Source organism: Octodon degus, unplaced genomic scaffold (genome assembly GCF_000260255.1).
Source record: "Octodon degus isolate 3935 unplaced genomic scaffold, OctDeg1.0 scaffold00279, whole genome shotgun sequence".
Lineage (NCBI taxonomy): Eukaryota > Metazoa > Chordata > Mammalia > Rodentia > Octodontidae > Octodon > Octodon degus.
The window spans coordinates 1,070,192-1,087,858 of NW_004524855.1; the positions used below are offsets into that span (position 1 = coordinate 1,070,192).

The 17,667-nt window shown below is 61.5% G+C and overlaps 1 protein-coding gene and 1 long non-coding RNA gene across 2 annotated transcripts; both read left to right on the forward strand.

Moving 5' to 3' along the window:
* Positions 1-1,433: 1,433 nt before the first annotated feature.
* Ppp1r32 (protein phosphatase 1 regulatory subunit 32) lies at positions 1,434-7,053 on the forward strand. Its single transcript, XM_023707020.1, has 14 exons — positions 1,434-1,513; positions 1,775-1,905; positions 2,162-2,279; positions 2,439-2,592; positions 3,096-3,230; positions 3,389-3,452; positions 3,548-3,660; positions 4,115-4,174; positions 4,265-4,351; positions 4,463-4,603; positions 4,770-4,864; positions 5,753-5,917; positions 6,062-6,123; positions 6,911-7,053. Exons 2-14 carry the CDS (start codon positions 1,797-1,799, stop codon positions 7,051-7,053), a joined length of 1,446 nt encoding a protein of 481 aa, XP_023562788.1. The 5' UTR covers positions 1,434-1,513; positions 1,775-1,796.
* A 399-nt stretch (positions 7,054-7,452) lies between these two features.
* On the forward strand, positions 7,453-11,869 carry LOC111814179. Its single transcript, XR_002819227.1, has 4 exons — positions 7,453-7,635; positions 8,181-8,338; positions 11,159-11,352; positions 11,613-11,869. It is a non-coding gene; the product is annotated as an uncharacterized LOC111814179 (long non-coding RNA).
* Positions 11,870-17,667: the final 5,798 nt, after the last annotated feature.

Below are 17,667 nucleotides of genomic sequence, written 5' to 3' on the forward strand. Positions count from 1 at the left end.
CAGGTGGGCCGCAGGATGGAGTCAAAGCCACACTGCAGCTGGGGTGCCTGCTGGGCCCGCATCGAGGCAGCCGGGCTCTGCTCCCAAGGATGCTTGGCTTCCCGCCATGCTGTACAGCAGCAGAAGGGTGGAAGGGGCCCGAGGGGCTCGCTGCTGGGGGATCCGGGATAACTTCTACACGGGCCCCCCCGTTAAGGCTGCTGCAGCGGCAGCATTGCCGTTCCCAGTTATGCCACTGGGTGGCGTCCCACAGCCAAGAATCGCACTCGGCCAGCTCCCAAGCCCAGCTGCGGAGGCACACCTGGAGCCCTCTCTCTGCCCCCCTCTGACTGCTGCGGAGCCCAGCCACAGCCTACATGGTGCTGCATCCTATGGCCACCCCCTTGGCAGGCCCATGATGCAGTCCCGCGCTGAGACCCTGTTGGCCGGCCTGGGATTTCTTCCTGTGTTGGACAGAGTGGCGTGGAGGTGGCGCCCTAAGCCGGCAGCTGGAGCAGGTGGCTGGCTTGGGCGCCCATCACTGCCCACTGGGGTCCAGCCCATCACTCTGCCACACTGCTGTGCGTGCACTGGGGTCCTTCAGACCAGGTCCGTGGGGATCCAAGTAGCACACACTGTCGTGGAGGTTCAGGGCAGGGCCAGGGCCCGTCCCACACGGCCTCAGGGTGGGCTAATGGCACACAGTGTGAATGCTGTCTCCCTTCTCTCTGTCAGCTGGATGAGGACTGCTCCACGCATTCCTCCTGTGTCCCCATGGCCCCAAGCCCTGGCGGGGCCCTCACAGGGATATGACAGGCCTCCCGGCTCTGCGGATTTCCTGCACTGGCCACCTCCAAGTCCAGACAGCTGTCCTTGTCCCCATCCCCCGTGCCACGTGGAGCAGGCTCAGCACTTCCTCTGCATCGTGGCCTCGGTGGCTGCCGTCCTCACCTTTGTCCACCTCTCCAGGTGTGGATCTGCATACCACATCTGCCAGCAGCAGGAGGCAGGTGATGACAGGGAGGCAGGGGCGTGGACAAAATCATCAGCCCCTCCCGAGGTTGGCAGGTACATTTGGATGTGGCCTTGCTGAGGTCTGTGTCTTGGTGGCCCTATGACAGTGTGGGGGTGGCACCAGGGTGCCTGAGCCCCAGCAGAACCCAGGACCTGTGAGTCCCTAGAGAGGTGGCAGTGGAGGCCAAGGCCCGCATGCTGGACTGAGGCTGCCGGCCAGCCCGAGCCTCTGTCCCTGCCTGGTAGGGAGGAAGGATGTGTCTGGCGAGAGGTGGGCCCTCAGTGCAGCAAGTCCGAGGATATCTTTTACTTCCTGTCACTCAAGACAGCGGCTCTCCTCCTGGTAGGTCAGCTCCTTCGAGGCCCTGGCCCCAGCAGGATTTCTGGCGGGTCTGCGGTTGCTGGGTATCTGTTGCTAGGCAACGTCTGTTACTCCTCCCGGCTGCCTCAGGGCTGGTCGGCTCCGCTTCTCCTAGCAGTGCCTGCCTCCCGTGGCCTCTGTGGACCTCAGAGAGAGCAGGTGAGAGGGATGGGTGGAGAAGGGAGGAGAGGTGGGGCGAGAGGGCCCACAGTGTCCCAGCGTTTGCACATTCCCTGGCCCAGCCCTGCTGCAGCACTGGGAGCATGTCTTCTTCACTTGGACCTGCGTCCCACGCACGTGCGGTATGAAGAGTTAAGGATATGGGGGAAGATGCCAGAGACACTGGAGCTGGTGGCCACCCAGGCCTGGAGGCAGGAGAGCGGGGCTGTTGGGTGTCTGACTCCCTGTGCCCCTCCCCAGGCCTGGCCTGCCACCTGGCGTCATGATGGGGAAGCTCCCCCTCGGGACGACCTCCCCTTACGTCAAGATGAGTTCAGGGGGCTGCACAGACCCCCTCAACTTCTATGCCACCAGCTACTGCACAGCCTACGGTGAGGGCCTAGGGCAGCGGGCCTGCAGTCACCCCATGGCAGCCCCTCCGGGACCCACGCTGCCTGCTGGTCCTGTCTGCCCAACCCTGCTATCACTGTGATTCTGCTCCAAGACCCTGTACCCAGCCCATGGGCCCAACTCCTGTGGTCACAGTCCTGTTACTCTGGCTCTGACAACCAGGCCCAGGGGCGGCAGTCCTACCTGGAGTCCACTCTCCTCACCGAGCCTGTCCTGGCATCCCATGTCCCCTGGCAGGCCGAGAGAAGTTCAAGCCCCACATGGGCAGCCACGTGGGCACTGGCTATAAGTCCAACCTGCGGCCCTTCATCTCATACCAGCCCAGCCTGGATGCCCTGAACAACCCAGGCATGGGGTACAGTCTTGTGGTATCCTTGACCGCCGGCCCCCACCCCAGGGACCAACTCAGGCTTGGTGGATGGGGGCTCCTAGCATGTTGGGAGAGGCTAGGGAGGCCATGGTACCCCGAAGCACACAGGGTCTTGTCCCAGCTGCTACTGCTTATGCCCCCCAGGGAACAAGTCCGGGACACCTTCCAGTCAGTGACCAGCGAGAGCTACAGGCCCTTGGAGGGGCCTGATGGCCGGGATGCCCTGCCCTGGAACATGTACCAGACCTGCTCAGGCTATGGCCGGGAGAAGTCAGGCCTGGAGCCCTTCGCCAAGGAGGTGAGCACGTGTCTGTCCCCAGTCCCCACCTCCGTCCCTTTGCTGCTGTCGCCTCCCTCTACTTTCCCTCCCTCCGCCATGCCCCACCCATACCTGGCACCGGCTGGCTGCCACAAGCCCCTCCTCATCGCTGCCTTTGTCTCTGCGATCACTGTTACCATCTTGTCACCACAGAGGTCACCATGAAGGACTCCCGCTCTTTCACCCAGCCAGTCAATGCTGACATTTCTTTCTTTTGCATTGGAGATGGTGCCCAGGGCCCACAGTGCACAGTGCTTTCACTTTCAGGGGTGACAGGAGCAGGGGAGGAAAAGGACAGGAGACGAGGGGCAATGTAGAGGTGAAAGGGCCAGGTGCCCAGGACAAAGTCCAGAAGGCGGTGTCTCCTGGCCCCCTCAGGTCCCAGTGGTCAGGAGGGTCCAGGGTAGAGTGAGTGGCACAGGAGCCGAGGTCCCTGGGGGAGCAGGAAGCCACCGTGGCCACCGCTCCCTGCCCCTGCCCAGGTCAAGAAGGTGCACTTGGACACCCAGGAGCATGGGCCGCAGGGTGTCGTGGGGCTCGAGGCCAAGGCCACGCCCCTGCTCCTCCAGCTGCAGCACAAGGGCTCTCCGGGGTGGGAGACTGCACGCTATGGGAGTGCACGGTCTGCCAAGGGTCCCCGGCCTGCTGGCAGGGCCTGTGCACCCCTGCCCTCTTCCCCTGCCACGCGCCCCCGTCCTGGGCTCCTGAGTGGATGTCTGGAGCCCAGGTGGTTTGTGAGTCCTGGTCTCGGGTCCCCCTCATTGCTGTGTTCCAGGGTCCATGCTCCATGACATCTGAGTACAATTCCAAGTATCTTGAGGAGCCGCCTGCCCAGCAAGGTATGCAACCACCTGGGCACCCCAACAGACTACCAGGCAGGTGCCAGTCCTGCACAGGTGAGACAGCAACAGGGACACTGGAATCCTGTCCCCAGATCTGCTGCAGAAGAAGTCTGTCGGTGCCAAGGAGAGGACAGGTTTCACCGAGGGCTCAGCCAGAGGCCCCCTGGACCTCCAGCCGGCCTGCCAGGCCCTACCAGGGGACCCCGTGAGTCCGGGCCTCACTGTGGGCTTAGGGCAATTGAAACCCAGGCCCTTGGGTCCCCAGGGCTTGACCTGGCCAGCAGCAGAGCTCAGCTCAGAAAGGGCTGGGGGTGTTGCTGCTCCAGCCCAATGACCTGTGTCAGGGAGAAGGAGACAGGCGCAAGGCCGGGCCTTCCAGTTCCTCCTCCTCCCCCTGCCTCCTCTCCCCAGTTGCCCCAATGGGCCCAGCTGGCTTTTTTGTTTTTTCCAGAACTGGGGATTGAACCCAGGGTCTTCACATGGACCTGCACTGCCAGCCCTTTTCCTATGTTTTATTTTGAGACAGGGTCCCTGTAGGTTGTTGCTAAGTTGCTCAGGCCAGACTTGGACATGCGATCCTCCTGCCTTAGCCTCCCATAATGCTGGGATAACGGGGAGGGCCGCGGGGCCAGCCTGAAGCCCTCCCTGCCCCTTTGCAGGCCTTCCTCCCAGGGAGCAGTGTCACCAAGGCAGACTTCCTCCCCATGACCAACCCGCAGGTGTGGGCTGCTGCTCTGGAGAACCAGGGCTGGTGGGCCTGGGGTGGTGACCACGGTGCCCTGGCACCCACGGCCACCCTGTGTCTCCAGGGGAGTGAGTTCCTGCCTGTGTTGGCCCAAGGCTCCGAGCGGGAGACTGGCTACAGCCGCATGCATGAGAGAACGATGAAGCTCAGGGTAAGTGGCAGGCCCTCCCGGGGGCTTCCATGCAGAACTGGGACTCTTGCGTGGAGGCAGGGAGGGGCGGAGCTCCTGCCCTGAATCTGAGGACCTGCCCTCCGTGCCCAGGGCCCCAGAGTGCGCTGGCCCCGGCAGCTGTCCTCTCCAAGTGCTCTCCCCAGCAGCACAACCCGTGAGCACTTCCGGCCACCTCGGCCAGTACAGCAGACCAATGTTGCCCTGCTGGGCCACCAGGCTATGGGGGCCAAAGTGAGTCCCCCTCTCCTTGCTGGGCTCACGCCCCATGCCACCTGACCTCCCATCCCTCCATGCTGCCTGACCTTCCCTGTCCCCCCATCTCCTGACCTGCCCTACCCACCCTTGCCGCCTGACCTGCTATCTCCCACGCCACCTGCCATCCCTGTCCCTGTCCCAGGAACCCACAGGCTTTAGCCTTAACAATACTAGCTACGTCTGCAGCCTTCAAGACCCTGCCCAAGACAGTCGGTACCTGACCTCCTACAGCCAGGGGTGAGACTCCTTGTCCTCAGCCATGGGCTGGGGGCTCCTTGGGTTACAGGCACAGGGGCCACCAGCTCTGGAAAGCAGAACTAATCCCAGCATCACCCAGCCTGAGAGGAGGGCTCTGGGGGCCCCCAGTGACACAGAGCAGTGCAGGGACAGCCTGGTGTCCAGGCTGGTGGGTGGGACAGTAGAGGTTCAGGGCTGTCTCTAGTAACTTGCACCTGCAAGGACACTACCACAGGGTGTGGCAGGAAGGTAGGAGGCTGCCCAGGTGAGCATGGGTGTTGGGGGGTCCTGGAGGAGGTGGCCCCAGAGCCAGGGAAGCTCCTGTGAGGGCCTGTAGGCAGGCATCACAGGAGAACAGAAAGGTCACAGTGCCCCAAGAGTCCCCGGCTCCCCCTGGCCACACCTCAGGACACCCAGGTGCCCCCAGCCCTGCCCACCCTGCCCTGCCCACCACCCCATCCACATCGCACTTGGTGTGCCAGGCACCGCCATAGAGCCTGGCTGGGAGGAGCCTGCAGTCTGGCCACACTGAGCCCTGCTACAGACTGGGGCTAAGGCCAGAGACTGGGGACCGGGGACGCCGCCCCTTGCCCGTCAGTCCCCTGTGTGGGCACCCTTGTCCCAGGCTGGCAACCTCAGTCCCTGCCTGTGTCTGTCCACATCATTCTTTCTGCACTATCCTGGGCCCCACGTCTGCGTCCCTTCCCCTGCCTGGCACAGTGAGCTTTGTGGAGAGCAGAGGTGGAGGGCATGGGGTGGGGACACTGCAGAAACCCTCCCTTCCCTCCCAGTGGTGCCTCAGCATCAGGGTCCCAGGGTGGCCAGGACAGGGAGGGGATGGCATGTCCCCCAGGTATGTGACAGAGGCCGGTGACCCCTCTGCCCTAGGTTCTTCGAGAATCTCCCCAAGGGGCTGGATCGGGAAGGCTGGACCCGGGGAGGCGTCCAGCCCTTGAAGCCCAGTGGCTACGCCCTCAACCAGGGCCCCTCGAGCTTGGAGCTGGGCTCTGGCACCCCAAGGAGCCTCTGGTGCCCGCACCCCCACCAGGGAAGGTAGTGCCATGCTGCCCGATGGGCACAGTGGCCCCTGGGGATGGGGGCTATGGAGGTGAAACCCAAAGGCTGGGATGGAGAGTGGGCCTTGAGCTGGGTGCCGCACTCCATGCCCCTCTCTCTGCAGAGCCCCGACCCCCACAGACTCTATGCAGGTGCCATCCTGGGGCTGCCGCTGACCCGCACCCCTCTGAGGCTGCGCCCAGGTGAGGAGGCCCCAGCAGGGTGGGGTGGCCACATGCTCAGTGCTGCCTCCCTGCTGGGGCCCACAGGGTGTCGGCTTCTGGGGCAGCATGGGAGAGCCCAGGCCTGACCCGCCCTCCCCCTCCTCCTCACCAGCCCCGCAGGACCAAGCCCAGTTCACAGGCCCAGGAATAAAGAGCAAGCAGAGCACAGCTTCGAGTCCTAGACACTGGAGGTTGGGGTGCTCAGGGCGCCGGCGGGGTGTGGGGTGTGAGCCAGGCCAGATTCCAGCCCAGACCTTGACTCTGGGACAGTCATCCTGTGCTCGGGCTCCTGTGCTGGCTAGGAGCGGGGGTGGCACCACCCAGGGAGGCAGAGGCAGGAGGGTCTCCCCACCCTCTGCACAGCCTCACTCCCCAGAACAGCATGCCCGGTGTCAAGGCAGGACCACTGCGCCCTCTGAGTCTTGTGGTGGGATGAGGGATGTGTGGCTGCCTGTCCCAGAGAGGCCATGAGGCTCGACAGTCTGACATGGTGCAGGCCAGCAAGAGCAGAGGCAGGGCAGCCCTCTAGGAGAACCGGAGTGCACTGCCCAGGGTGTCTGCTCCGCATGGACGCTTGCGGTTTAGCGTCTGCCAGCCGCCTCTGCGCTGCGGCTGGGCTCTGCGCGCCCAGTGGCACTCGGCACCTTTCCCCGCTCCACCAGGCGCTCCTGTGCAGGGCGCAGCAGAGCGGCTGTCCCTGGTTGTACACACCAGGAGCCGGCTCCACAGGGCAGTGAGGGTACTAGGCCTGGCATGTCCGGGACAGGCTTGGCACCAGCCGCCATGCCACCCCTCATGCACTGGCCCACCGTGTGGAGCAGCTCTGCCAGCCTGAGGACGTCCCAGCAGCGGGCTCCACGTGGGCCGTTGGTGGCACCAGATGGTGTGGGCAACGAAGGAGGGAGCTGAAGATGCCGCCTGTTCAGGGCCAGCTGGGGGTGGGGTGGGGGGTGCCGCGTTCCTGGCCTGCTGCCTGAGGACACGAAGTGCAGACGGGCACGTGTGGCCGTGACCCAGAGCCCTGAACACACGGCGCCTGGACACCCGCAGATGGCACAGAGAGCTCTCGGGCACAGCTGCTTGATGCAGCCTCATGCGGACACCTGTGCACACTAGCACACTAACAAGCACACGCGCACACTCACATGGAAACCCACTGTGCATGCAGACATAAGAACATGCGTGTGCATGCGTGCACACACCGCTCAAGCCCGAGCCCTCTACCACCTCCCGAGCTGGCCCCAGTGGCTCGGGTTTCAGGCCTGATCTCACCCGCTCCTCTTACCTGCCCCCACTTCCCGCCCAGGCAGTTTCCATCACTGTGGCTCCAGTGCCCAAGCGGAAGCCCAGAGACGGCAGCACCCCCAAGCTTCCAGCCCAGCGCACCCTGGGGCTGCAGGTCATGGGTGGCCCAGGTTGAGGACAGACGGGAAGGACCGAAGAGGGACTGGGGACAAGACTGGCTGGCAGGGCTGCTGCTGATAGCAGTGGGTATGAGTGAATGCCCAAGTGCTTGGGGACCACTGCAGGCCTGGGGGTGGGGGGCCTTGGATGATGGGCACTGGAGGTAGATGGCCAAGTGTGGGCAGGGACACGCCAGTTCTATGGTGACCAGGACAGGGCCTACCCTGTGCACACTTGCAAAGCACATGGTGACACGTGATGGGTGGGGGAAGGGTGGATGAGCGATGCCACCCACGGGCCCCGCACTTCTGCCCCTGGGTGCTGGCAGCCAGGCTCAGCCCTCTAGGCCATGCCCATGCCTGTGGCACGGGGGCCCTTTGCCCCACTCGCCCGTGGGGGCCTCCACAAGGTGACTTGAAGGCGTCACCCAAGGCCAGGGTAGACTCTGTGGTGTCCTCTGTGGGCCCAGGTCCAGAGGACACTGCCTGTGGCTCCCAGTGGAAGGGGCTGCTGTGTGCAGGGTGTTGTGGAAATGTCCCAGGTGGCCGTGAAACCTTGGCAATGAGCCCCTCAGAGCTGGCAGTGATGCTGGGTATGTGGCTGTTTGTGGTGGTACCTACTCTTTGCCCCAGACATGTGGCCTTGCCGGGGCTCTCAGCTCCTCCACCTGGGCAGGTGCAGAGCATGGCTGTCCCCAGCCGGGACTCCGCTCAGCCATCCACCCAAAGAGGTTTTGTCACCAACTGCACAGCCACTTAGCTGCTCCGTGCTTCCGCAGCCTCCCAGAGAGGTAGGGTGGTGGCTGCAGAGCACTTGGGCCCAGGGCGGGGTGGCTCCGACACGGTGCGGAGGCCAGGCCAGGAGCAGGCTGGCCAAAGCCGTGCTGGAGACCAAGCCTGGCCCACTGCTTCACAGCTTGGAAGCGGCCCCCATGGTCCCCGTGGATGACAGTCCCTGCAGTCACCGCCAGCTGGACCCTGGGTGGCAGCAGCCATTTCCTCCCATAGGCAGCCCTCCAAGTCCCCTCTAATTGAATTGAAGCTGATATTCCAGACTTTCTAGGGTTCAGTCATGCCGACTGACTCCCTGAGCCTCGTTCCTGCCCAGCACTGAGGCCATTCAGTCAGGCCTCAGAGGGCCTTCAGGGGAGCTAGGCACACCAGCGGTCAGGGTTGGGAGCTTAGCAAAACGTGCCTTCAGGGAGCTGCAGGGTCAGTCTCACCTCTGACATGTGGAGGCAGGGATGCTGATGGTGCCATGGGGCTTGGATCACTCGCCAACCCAGAGCCACCAGTTCTAGCCCGACAGCTGCCGGCCAGGCACAGTTCCCTCTGGCAGGGACGGTGCTCACTGCGTCTGTCCTTGGAATGGCTGTGGGTGTTGAGAAGACTGTATCTGAGGACACCAGGCACAGAGCAGACAGATGGGCACATGACACCAGTCACTCCTCTGGGTGCTCGCTGGCCATCTGGGGAGACGCCCGTTCCCCGGGCACTGTGCCCCGCATGAGCAAACATCCAGGGTGGAGGCACTGGGCCCGGGACTGCACGCCCAGCCTGACCCTGCTGGGCCTGCAGGGACCCCAGCCCCTGCGGAGGTGGCGGGACAGCCGCCCCCTCCCAAGGCACTCGTGAGCCCCCAGCCTCCCCACCTGGCCCCTCTCTGGGGGGCTGGGTCTGCACTTGCACCCAGGGGTAACATGCGCTTCTGTGCTTTTGCCTAAGGAGTTGTGAGCCTGGGAGCGTGAGTGTGAGTGCCAATGTGGGCGCCTGTGCAGGGGCCCCAGGGAAGACCTTGATGGGGTGTGGCGAGGAGCAGGCTGTGCGCCACTGGCTGATGCGTGCCGTCACCCCATGGGAGACAGCCTCGCCCGGCCCTGCTGTGCTTGCCCGGCAGCGCTGGCACCCAGCAGGGTGGCACAGGCCAAGGGGGCGCCCTTGGCTCACAGAGCAAGCGTGGGTAGGGCAGAGGGCACGCTGACTCCCTCAGGGCCAGACCTTGTAAGCAACAGAAGTTAGCTCCAGCTGATGCCCTGGGAGGGCACGTCTGCACAAAGGACCTGGTAGCATGGGAGCTGCCCCACCTGGCGCCCTTGCTGGCCCGGGCCTGGCCGTGGCCTGTGGCCCTGCAGCCCCACTTGTCACCCCTGCTGGTCCACACTGCACTGCACCCCTCACTTCCAGTGCAGAATCCAGGAGAGCAGCAAATGGCAGCTCTGAGCTCAGACTGCAGCAGCTGGGGGGCCTGGAAAGAGAGTGCTGCTGTGGCCAGTTCCACCCACGGGCCCGTGGCTGGCCTGTGCAAGAAGGTCCCCCTGGCCTGGCCATGGGGATACAGTCCCCGAGAATGGGAGGGGCATTTGTGCAGGTTTCTGTGGGCCCTGTGTGGGCCAGTCCTAGAGGCCTCTGGGGCCATGGGGAAGATGCCCTAAGGAGGCAGGCTGGGTACCACAGGACACACTCAGGTCCTCAGAAATGTTCCTGGATGCCTGCTAAGGCCTGCTGTGCTCACAGGCAGGGTGTGTGGAGTAAGGGTGGACCACAGGCTCGGAGCTGACTTGCCGTTAGGAGGTGAACCCTAGCCTCCTGGGAGAGCCGGGGTGCTGGCAGGGTGCCCCAGCGCCCCCCCCCCCCGCTCTCCTGCCCACTCTGCTTCCAGGACACTGCACTATGCGCAGCTGCCCTCCCCCGGACCTCCCTTTTAGTGCTTATACTTCAGCCTGCAGAACATGCACTGGAACTTCTAGAGCAGCCGAAACAAATCTCTAAATTGTGGGCGCTGGCTACTGGGTCCACGCAATGAGAAGTGACAAAGGCACATTTTCATACAGAGATGAGGCTGTGATTACCTGGCCATGTGGTTTGGAAGCCTTTGGAACTGGTTTGTGGGAGGAGTTTACAATTTGGAGATGCTTGTTAGAGAAGTGGCCCTCCAGTGCTGTGAGCTGAGCTTGAGTCTGGTTGGAGGCCAGAAAAATAGGCCAACAGCCAGTCATAAAGACTAATCTCAGACTCCCCCGGGGATGGGCTGCAGGCCTTGTGTGTCGTGCTTTGGCAGAAATTTTGTGTACATTTTGCTTATGTCCTGACACTTTGTGGGCGAATGAAATTAAGGGCAGTGGAAAGTGTCAAGGTAGCCCAATGTTCAGGCTGCAGCATAATTACTGCTTGCTACATTTAGTGAGATTTACGCTGAGAAACAGGAGCAAAAAGCCCACTGGAAAAGTTTCGAGTTTCTATAGAAAGGAAGCTCCTGTAAAGTTGGAGCCTGTAAAATTTTGGCTGAGGAGGGCTTGGTTACTAAAAGATGGGTATTAAAAAGAAGCCAGGTATTTTGCATGGAGTCAGTCAGATGCCAGTATCACAAGAAGAGCAAAACCCCTCTCCACAACCTCGAGGGTTTAAAAGTGAAGGATTTTCCTTTCAAAGGAAAGCTGCAGGCTACCCCATCTGAAAAAAGCCAGCTAGGGAATTGATTTGTAGGAATTTGTTTCACAGTGCTCAGCCATCCAGGCACTCGGAGACTCCCACAGCCATGACTCAAGGGGGCCCACCTGTTGCTTGAGCTAGCAGGAGTCCTTGGGGTTCTCCGCATGGTACTTATTTTACAGATGTGCAGAATGCAAAAGTTGTAGGCTGAGGAAAGCTTCCACCCAGATTTCAGAAGATGGCCTGGGAGGCCGGCAGTATGTGCACGAGAGGGCCGTGTATGAAGCTGTGAAGCTGAAGCCAAAAGTGAAATGCAGATGCCAGGAAGGTGGAGAAGCCAGTAATGTGCATTGTCCACTGAGGCAAGCTGTAGGCGGTGAGCAGAGCCAGCCAGGGAGGGCCACGAGAGCTGCACCTTGCAGGGCTGTCGCGGTGGGGCTGCCCAAGCGCTTTGGAGTTCACATCTTTGCCCTGGAAGTTGGACCTGGCGCTGCAGTGCCCAGTGTTTGCCCCACTGGGCTTTGATCTTGCTTTAGCCCCTTTCCTGTCTACCCTCCCGCTGCTCCCACTTGAGCTGGGAGTGTTTACTCTTTGTCATTGTGTGTTGAAAGTGTTTAACCTTTTTTGTTTTTACAGCTAGGAGTTTGAGTCTCAGAGAAGACTTTGGACTTGCACTTTTCAGCAACTGGGGCTTTTTTTGTGCTCCTGGATGTCAGACTCGGGATCTTGTGTTTGCCAGGCAGACGTTTAAGCTGTATCTCCCAGGTCCACCAGCTGGGGCTTTAAGACTTTGGAGACTCTCCAAACTTCTAAATGAAGTTCACATAAAGAGATGCACACAAGTCTTAGGAGTCGGGTGATGCGTTAGGGTTTAGATCTAGATGCCTTGGAGCGAGCCCGTTATACACTGTGAGTCAAAATAAGCCTGTCCTTTTGTGTGTGTGTGTGTGTGTGTTCAGGGTCTCACTATGCAGCTCAGACTCATAGTGATCCTCCTGATTTCTGCCTCCCTGGTGCTGGGATTACAGACGTGCAGTACCATCCCCAGACTCCAATCCCAGCTCAGCGTGCCTGGGGGTGGGGCCAGTGCACCATGCAGTGCTAAACCTGTCCTTTTCTAAGTTGTAGATGTTCAGTATTTTGGTCTCAACAACGCAGAAGGTGAGTGAAACACTGGCTTGTCAATAACTAGACTCCAGGGCAATTGAGTCTCCTTTAAACTAAGATTGGTCCACAAAGACCTTTTTCTTCCTTTTCCCAGGAGGCTTGCATCCTCCAGAGCTGCTTCTGGGGAATCTGTGGGCCTGGGGTGACCATACCATGCTCCTTGCCCCTGCCATGGGGACTGTGGCCCCAGACCTCTGCTGGCTGAGGTCCGACAGCCAGCCAGCAGCTGTGTCCCCTGGACCCTGCAACCCCTCAGGCCCAGCAGCCTCCTCCACCCACACCTCCCTGGAGTTGGGCCGACCCCTCCACTGCCACCTCCCCAGGCCTGTGTGGTGGTTGGGCCCCACCCTCCGGGGAGGACAGGTGGAGCAAGCTGCTCCGTGCCCCACCCTGGCCCTGGCCCTGGCCCTGGCCCAGTACCAGGTCAGGTGTGGCTCTGAGCCTGAGTCTCCTCCTGGGCTCTCACTTCAGTGATGGTGCACACCTCCCCTCTCAGGCCTCATGGCAGCAGCTGTCTGCTCTTCAAGTTCAAAGCCAGGCTTTTGGACCTACAAAAAGGACTTCTCAGCACCCTGCTCTTATAAGGTACAGTCTCAGCTCTGGGTTTCAAAGCCTCTTTGCAGCTTAGAGCCAAGGATTTGACTCTTTGTTCTCATTTTCCTTTGGAAAGCAGCAAACAGAGGAAACAGCTTAGCATCTGAATGGGGCGGAATTGCTATGAGGAGATGGGACCCGTAGCTAAAGCCTGAGTGGGAATGCATTTGTTTCCTCCCTAGGCTCCCTCACCTAGCGATAATCCCTGCAGGACAGGACAGCTCTGCGCAAGGGGAGCAGGAGCTCATCCTGGGCACGGCATTTAGAGAAAAGCCCCAAGCCTATCGTCGAGGTAACTAATAGGGCCACGCGGTCTTTTCTGTCTGAACCCAGGGTCCAGTCCCTGCTGGGTGGGCAAGGACTCTCCCACTGAGCCATAGGCTGACCCAAACTCCATGATGAACAAAACATTCGCATTCTAAACAGAGACAGGATGAGGTTACAGCATTTTCCGTGCGCGGCCCAATCTAGTAATGGCGTGGCAGAGCACCCATACGATCTAATCTTTATTTCAAGTTTTAATATTTTGTTCATTGTGATTTTTTAGCATTTGTTCTGAATTTTTAAAAACATGGCATTGGGTTTTCTTAATCACAAATATGGAGGTCCCCCCCCCAGCTTTATTCTTCCCTGGGTAAAAACTGGAGAACTGAGATGGGGACAGTCCAAGTGGCCAGCGATAATCCCTGCAGGACAGGACAGCCCCAGGGGACATGCAAGTTCCTAACTTGGAGCTCACATCCTAAATAACTCACAGTTCAGAATTTATAAGAGTTGGAGACCTTTGAAGGCGAGAGGTGGGCACCCAAGAAGCTGTGCTGTTGGCTTGGCATGCTCTGAAGACTCTGGGAAGCTCCCCCTGGGGAAGAGCTCTGAGGAGACCCCAGGGAGGCATCCGGGCCTCCAGCAGGGGCAGGCCTGTGCGAGGGCCGGGGGTGCATCAGGCAGGCAGCTGAGGCGAGTCTGTAACAAGTGGCCCGGCGCAACACCTCGAACCTTCCCTCCTTCCCTTAGTGTCGTGGCGCAGTGGCTGGGGCGCGGGTTCCTTCGTGTTAGTCCTTACTGTGGCATGAAGGACCACGCTGAGGGACGCTGATGAGCACTAGTCTTCTTTTGTCCCCCTCACTGGCCCAGGTCTCCCTCAGGTGCTACCTCCAGCCTGGGAAGGTGGTTTTGCAGACTAGAGGCTGTGGAAGATGAAGCCGTCGCCCGCGGCAGCCCGACGCGGGAGCGGAGCGTGGGGGGTGCCTGGAGGTCCGTCCCCAGGGCCTGGCACTGCGCTCGCTCGCTCGCTCGCTCGCTCGCTCGGGTGGAGGCCCCAGCAGGTGGAGCCGTGCTCGCCACCACGCCCTCCAGAGCCCGCCGGATGACCAGGCTCTGGCCACAGCACGGAGTCTGCACTGGCACAAGCGGCCCTGCCCCGCCGCACTCTCTGGCTGCTGTGCCCCCAGCTCAGGTGTCTCCAGAGGGCTGGGGGGACTCAGCTTTCACAGAGCAGCCAGGTGAGCTCCGCGCTCTAGTTCCAGGGGAACATGATCCCAGGCAGTGCGCGGCTCCATTTCTGGGGGTGGAAAGTGGGGGCTGCCATCTGTCACCTGGGACCTGGTGCCAAGTGGGCCGAGCCCAGACCAGGCCCAGCAGCCCTGGACTTGGGCATTTGGCTATGTGTCTTAAACCTATTTAGGGGTCTCTAGCGTTGTTCCCCAGCCAGGAAGACACATTGAGTCCTGGGTCCCAGGATGGGAGGTCGTGAGGCTTTAATCACTCTGCCCTTTCTGGGAACATCAGCGTCTCCACACAGAAGTGGCAGTGTGGCTCAGTGGTGAGTGCTAGCTGGTAACACACCCACACGCATGCACACACATGCAATCTCCAAGCGAGCACGAATCTCTGCCGCAGTCAGGATGGGCAGGATGTGGGGTCCCTGATGGTCTCCCTGAGTCCTCCCACAGAGAGGCCAGTCAGAACAAGCCTTGGTGGTCGTGACCTTGGCCACTTCTCCCTGACTTGGTGGGGGTGGGCAGGATCTCAGGCTGCAGCACTGTGAGGAAAGGTGCAGGTGTTCAGGCGGGACTGGCTCTCAGGACCACGTGGGGGAGGGGCACTGACCCCATGCCCGCTCCTCCTGGAGGCACCAGGGCACGGGTTCAGGCTGTGCAGCCCTCACTCGCAGGGCACACAGGCCCTCCTGACCTGCCTTCCCTCACTGCCCCTCGGCCTCATCTGTGGCACCGCCTCCCAGATCCTGCAGGGTTCCAGCTGCTGTGGGAGGCCCAGGCCCCGCTCACCCACTGCCTGTCCTTCATCCAGGAAGGCATGCCCCAGATATCAGCCTGCCTCAGCCTCCCTGCACCCTTACCCACCCCATCCTCTGGTTTTAATGGCCGAGCATCCCCCCTCCCCTCTTCCTCCCTCCCCCCCCACTCCAGCCCCAGCTACCCTTGTGTTCTGCGGATGATCTCCAGCCCACAGCAGCGGGGCCTTTTGTCTCAGTGCCTCAGCCTGGAATAAGCGTTTAAGGTTTGTTGAATGAGTACTAGAAAGCACAGGGACAGAATTCTGACCAGTGCCGGTGGGGGGAGTGAGCTGGGTCGAGAAGGGTGCGACCCCTTGTCCCCTTTGCCACAGGAGGGGTGAGGCCCGGGCAGTTATACACCGCTGGAGCAAGTCCCTACCTCCATGCACTGTTGTGGGGTGGGCACCCCACATTCTCCAAGACAGTCACCTTTTCTTCTTCTGCCTGGGATTTTGGGGGGCACTCTGGTGGGCTCCAGTCTCTGCTCTGTGAGGACCCCAGACAGTGCTCCCTGCCTGGGTTCTCTGCTCAGGGGCAGGGAGGGGGCACAGGGGGCCTTGGCCAGGAAGTCGGGACTCAGCCCCCTACAGGCCGTGCTCCTTTATTTATGAGGAGAGGATTTAGATGGAGTTCAACAAAACATGCGTGACGTTGAGGCTGCAGACTGGGCACGGGGTGCTCATCGCACAGAGCTCCATGCTTTTTCTGTACCCCCCCCCCGCAAAAAAAAATTCCATAACATTTGAGAGCGGCAGGGTGGTGTGGCTCCAAGGAGGCCATCATGGGACATCTTTGCAGCCAAGGGGCCCCTGGAGCTGCCTCTGCCCCGGCGGGGCTGTTCCTGGCTTCCTGCTGAGTGGGCTGCGAGGGAGGGCCCTGCACTGGGGTGAAGCTAATTCATTAGCGACGCCTCGGCAGCGGCTGGGCACCCGCGGTGCCAGCGTGATTCATCAGGGTGGTTGCCCCCCTGCCAGCCCGCGTGGGCCTGAGCACCAGCACATTTTACCTTTGCCCACTGAGAAGTGCCCAGTGGGAGGCGAGGGCACAGGTTCCATCAAGAGCGGGCCAAAGACTTGGCAAGGGCACGGCCCTGGCAGCCTGGCCTGTGAGGAGGGACTCAAGTGGGGCACCGAGCGTGTGGCTGGGGGCGGCTGAGCGCCTCTTCCCGGCAAATGTTCCCTGGGTGAAACGGGGGGGGGGGCCTGCATGCTGAGCATCAGTGCTGCTGGGTTCCCCAGCTCCCCCAGTGTCCCCACATGAAAGGGGGCAACCTGGAGACCCTGTCCACCCAGCTCTACAGTCGGGGCTCCACACCATTTGGCTGAGATCTCACCCCAGCCTCTCCCAGGATGGGAGTCAAAGCTGGGTCCCCTGGAACCTCGAGACACCACGCCTGCTGAGAGCTGCTGTAGCTCTCACCCTCCTGATTTTGTCCAGCAAATTCACATTGGGCTGGGCCAAAAGAAGCCAGGAAAGTGGAGGGGGCATAAAGTCATTTACAGGAGGCAAGAGCAGGCAAGCCAAGCCCGGGCAACGGAGGTCAGGACCGCTGGTGGGTGGTGGAGGAGCTCAGGAACACTGAGTGACAGAAATGGGACACAGCTGGGTGTACGTGCGTGTCAGCCAGGTGTGCACAGGCTCTGCACAGCTCACTTTATGGAAAGTTTGCCCCTGTTTTCTCCCTGCCTCCATCCCTGGGGCATCTCACTATGCTGCCCGGGTTGGGATCCTCCTGCCTCAGCTTCCCTACTAGTGGAGACTATAGGTGCTGACCACGGTGGCGCCTGACTCCCATTTTGGTAACTCTTAAACTTCCTGTGGGGACGACAGGGTGAGTGAGGGGCAGGGTACTGTCCCAAGGTCTGTGCCTCCAGACAGTTTACAGTCACATTGCGGTTCATTGCGGTTCTGGACTGTAACCTCTCCTGACCATGTGACCTTCACAAAGGGGCACACATGCACAAACACACGCACGCACGCACGCGCGCGCGCGCGCACACGGGCCTCTTCTGTCGTTTCTGGCCGGGTAGGGTTCAGCGTCCAGAGCCTGTCGCCACTCTGCCAGAGTTCAAATCCCCGCTGCTGCCTAGCGGGGACCTCGGGTGAGTTACCCGCTGAGCGTCAACCGACTCAGCAAACCTCTCTGAGCCTCAGTTTCTCCGTTGGGGAGGGAAGGGAGAAAGCTGGGCAGGAGGGGCGTCGTGTCGGCAGCGCCTCCCGCCCTGGGCCCCGTGCAGGCCGCACGGTCCAGGATGTCTGTGGGGCCTCGGCAGAAAGGTGCCGGCTGGGGCAGGGCCCACCCTGCTCTCTGGTGTGGAAAGAAGTCGCTCGGCCCGGAGTTGCTGCCCAGACCTCACAGGAGATTGGACATGACCGCACCCTCGAGAGGCCTTTGCCAAGGTCCGGGGACCGCGCTGCAGGCCCGGGTCCGGGTTCCTCCGCACGACCCACGCCCAGCGGCTGGGAGCCGGGCCGACCCTTGGGGGCGGGGCAAGAGGAGAGCCCGCCCCGGGCCGCACAGGCCCCGCCCCTCCCGGAGCTCATTGGCTGTTGTGCGCGCGTCCGGGGTTGCCAGGGCGACGGGCTGCTGAGCAGCCAGCCGGCTCCTACCTAGCCAGAACCTTGCGGAGCGGC